This window comes from Entelurus aequoreus, linkage group LG24 (genome assembly GCF_033978785.1).
Source record: "Entelurus aequoreus isolate RoL-2023_Sb linkage group LG24, RoL_Eaeq_v1.1, whole genome shotgun sequence".
Classification (NCBI taxonomy): Eukaryota; Metazoa; Chordata; class Actinopteri; order Syngnathiformes; family Syngnathidae; genus Entelurus; species Entelurus aequoreus.
In genome coordinates this window covers 29,139,893-29,143,352 of record NC_084754.1, presented here as the reverse complement: position 1 = coordinate 29,143,352, position 3,460 = coordinate 29,139,893, and the positions used below count along the sequence as shown (strand labels likewise).

Below are 3,460 nucleotides of genomic sequence, written 5' to 3'. Positions count from 1 at the left end.
AAACACTGGCTGAGTAACAACAATATGAACATTACACAAGAGTTAAAACACTTCTTTGTGGTCTACATAACATGTAATGGTGGTTCTTTGGTCAAAATATTGCATAGATTATGTTTTACAGATCATCTTCAAGCTGCTTTCTGACAGTCTCTTCAGGATGCACCGTTTATAATAATAATAATAATGGATTCGATTTATATAGGCACTGGGAGCAAGGATGAAGTGTCCTGCCCAAGGACACAGCTGCAGTGATTTGGATGGCAAGAGACGAACCTGCAACCCTCAAATTTCTGGCTAGGCTGCTCAACCCACCACGCCATGCCGTTGGCGGTCTTTTTTATATGCCTCCACTTTGACAGCGTCTTCTCCCGCCATCTTTGTTGTAGTTTCCATAGCGAGTCCACTGACAGATACAAGTTAGAACTACACGCTACTTTCTTTGTATTAAGAAGTGGCAACAGCAGAGGATGCACGTGCATGTACGAGCCAGTCTGCCGCACAACAAGAAGATAGAGAAAAGGCTTATTGATTACGTCAGACTTCAATGGCAGACTCGGGAACAGATATTTGGGCACATTTCTACCATGTATGGCAGAGGTGGGAAAATTACGGCTGCGTTGGTCCCTTTAATTGAGCAAAGATCTGTTTTTTTTGAGAATTGCCACAACAAAACTGAAACTAGAATTCGACGCACTGGCAAAATTGGTTGATTATGATTAAAATAGCCCATGATTGAGAAGTCTACTCTTAGTTCCAACAGATATGATATTCTTGGAAATGCATCATGTGCTCGCCCGGCCCGTCAGTCAAATTTCAAAAGCAAATGTGGCCCCTGAGCCAAAAATATGGCCCACCCCTGATGTATGGAGATGTCCGCTGACATCACCAATGAGAAAATGGTCACAAATGGGGAAAATTTCTAATGGAAGTATGAGGGAAGGCAAGATTGTTTTAAAAATATCTCCGCCATGCCTCCATGGTTTGATTTCACATTTTTTGGACCTATGCACATCCCAAAGGAGAAGCCAGAGCTTGACAACCCGCCTTCATTGTCAACTATTACTATACATACTACACTATATTGCCAAAAGTATTTGGCCACCTGCCTTTACTCACATATGAACTTGAAGTGCCATCCCATGGAATTGTCCAAAATGTTTTGGTATCTTGGAGCCTTCAAAGTTCCTTTCACTGGAACTAAGGGGCCAAGCCCAACTCCTGAAAAACCAACCCCACACCATAATTCCTCCTCCGCCAAATTTCACACTCGGCACAATGCAGTCTGAAATGTAGCGTTGTCCTGGCAACCTTCAAACCCAGACTGGTCCATCAGATTGCCAGATGGAAAAGCGTGACAGTCCATCAGTCCAGAGAAGGTGTCCCCACTGCTCTAGAGTCCAGTGGCGACGTGCTTTACACCACTGCATCCCACGCTTTGCATTGGACTTGGTGATGTATGGTTTAGATGCAGCTGCTCGGCCATGGAAACCCGTTCCATGAAGCTCTCTGCGTACTGTACGTGGGCTAATTGGAAGGTCACATAAAGTTTGGAGCTCTGTAGCAACTGACTGTGCAGAAAGTCTTTGCACTATGCACTTCAGCATCCGCTGACCCCTTTCTGTCAGTTTACGTGGCCTACCACTTGGTGGCTGACTTGCTGTTGTTCCCAAACTCTTCACTTTTCTTATAATACAGTTGACTTTGGAATATTTAGGAGCAAGGAAATTTCAGGACTGGATTTGTTTCACCCTGGAATTTACTGAGAGCGGCCCATTCTTTCACAAATGTTTGTAGAAACAGTCTCCATGCCTGAGTGCTTGATTTTATACACCGGGCCAAGTGGTTAGGACACCTGATTCTCATCCTTTGGATGGGTGGTAGTGTGTTTGATTAAAAAAAACCTAAGTGAATACCTTTTTCAGGACTTAAAGGCCTACTGAAATGAAATTTTCTTATTTAAACAGGGATAGCAGAGCCATTCTATGTGTCATACTTGATCATTTCGCGATATTACCATATTTTTGCTGAAAGGATTTAGTAGAGAACATCGAGAACAAGACGTTTTCAGCCAGATATTTCCCGGGAAATTTAAAATTGCACTTTATAAGTTAACCCGGCCGTATTAGCATGTGTTGCAATGTTAAGATTTCATCATTGATATATAAACCATCAGACTGCGTGGTCGGTAGTAGTGGGTTTCAGTAGGCCTTTAAGCAGATCCCAAATCCACAAAAACAGGTACCAATAGGTAAGAAAAGTTACTTTTGCATAATAGGTCCACTTTAACACAATTGACAGAATTCTGACCTATGAGTGAAGTGAGTATTATGCCCATCAGTCTTTGAAGCAAGAATCGGAGTGAGTAGTTCTTACCTGCACATAATCCACAGTGTCCCCCAGGGCTTTAAAGGCTGTGTACATCACTTCCCTCTTCCCTCCCCACTCCTGCATGACGCAGGAAAAGCGACAGCCTCTGACCAGCCGAGTCACCCGCGCCGCCTCCTCCATGTGAACCGTGCTCCTCCCCCCTCCGCTCCCGTCACTGTGGTAGTTCCCCTTCCACACCATGCAGCCGGCCTGATCGGCCCCGCCCATCACCTCTTGGAAAATGTCCATCATGTAACGGTCCTCCAGTCGGTTACCATCGACCACCAGCACCACTTTGAGTCCGGGGTAAGAAATCCGCCTGATGCTGCGGAGACACTTCCTCAAGTAGTCCGGGTCCTCCTGGTAGGCGGCGACGCAGAGGGCCACGGAGCGACGCAGGTGCTGAGGACAGATGGGCGCCTTCATTTGCCGATGTTCCAGGTAGGCAAAAAGGCTCTGGAGGAGAAGGTGGAGGGAGAGGAAGGCACCATAGAGGCCAAAGGACAGGTGGTGCTGCTCAGTATGGATGAACTGGTAGCCTTTATAGCACAGGAACGTGGAATCAAACACACATTTTTTTTCTTCATAGCAGAAATATGCGATCCTTATCTGCAGCTTACCTGTGACATAGGCCAGCAGGACGGTGAAAAGGACCACCGCTGCAAAAAGGGTGGTGACCCCAATGTTCAACGCATTCCTGAGGCGAGAGGGCATCTGTGGGTGAACATGAGAATAACAGAAATAATCATTTTTATAAAAGACAATTATAGCATTTGGTTTGCAAAATTCCTGGAATTGTGTGAATTGACTGTCTTAGTGCTTAGCATGTTGGCCTCACAGTCAGGAGGGTTTATAATCTCTGGTGGGGCCATGGGCGGACTTACCATTGGGCAAACACACACCGAGATTTGCAGGGTCTCCAAAACATCACGAAAACATTTGTTTTTATTTGAACACTCTCTTTTTCACACCAGTCACATGCTTGAGGCCTTCACAATGACAGTGCTACACGTCACATGCGATTCAACTGCGCTAACAAAATATCAATCTAAAACAATGCCCTAAACTTGATTGAATGTTGATTTTAATACAC

The 3,460-nt window shown here is 45.2% G+C and overlaps 1 protein-coding gene across 1 annotated transcript in view; it reads right to left on the bottom strand.

The window, feature by feature from the left end:
* has3 (hyaluronan synthase 3) overlaps positions 1 to 3,081 on the bottom strand; it is a 10,809-nt gene extending 7,728 nt beyond the window's left edge. Inside the window, exons 1-2 of the mRNA XM_062035351.1 lie at positions 2,988 to 3,081; positions 2,374 to 2,906 (exon numbers count right to left, since the gene is read on the bottom strand). Coding sequence (XP_061891335.1) covers positions 2,374 to 2,906; positions 2,988 to 3,081 — 627 coding nt within the window. The remainder of the gene's footprint in view (positions 1 to 2,373; positions 2,907 to 2,987) is intronic.
* Positions 3,082 to 3,460: the final 379 nt, after the last annotated feature.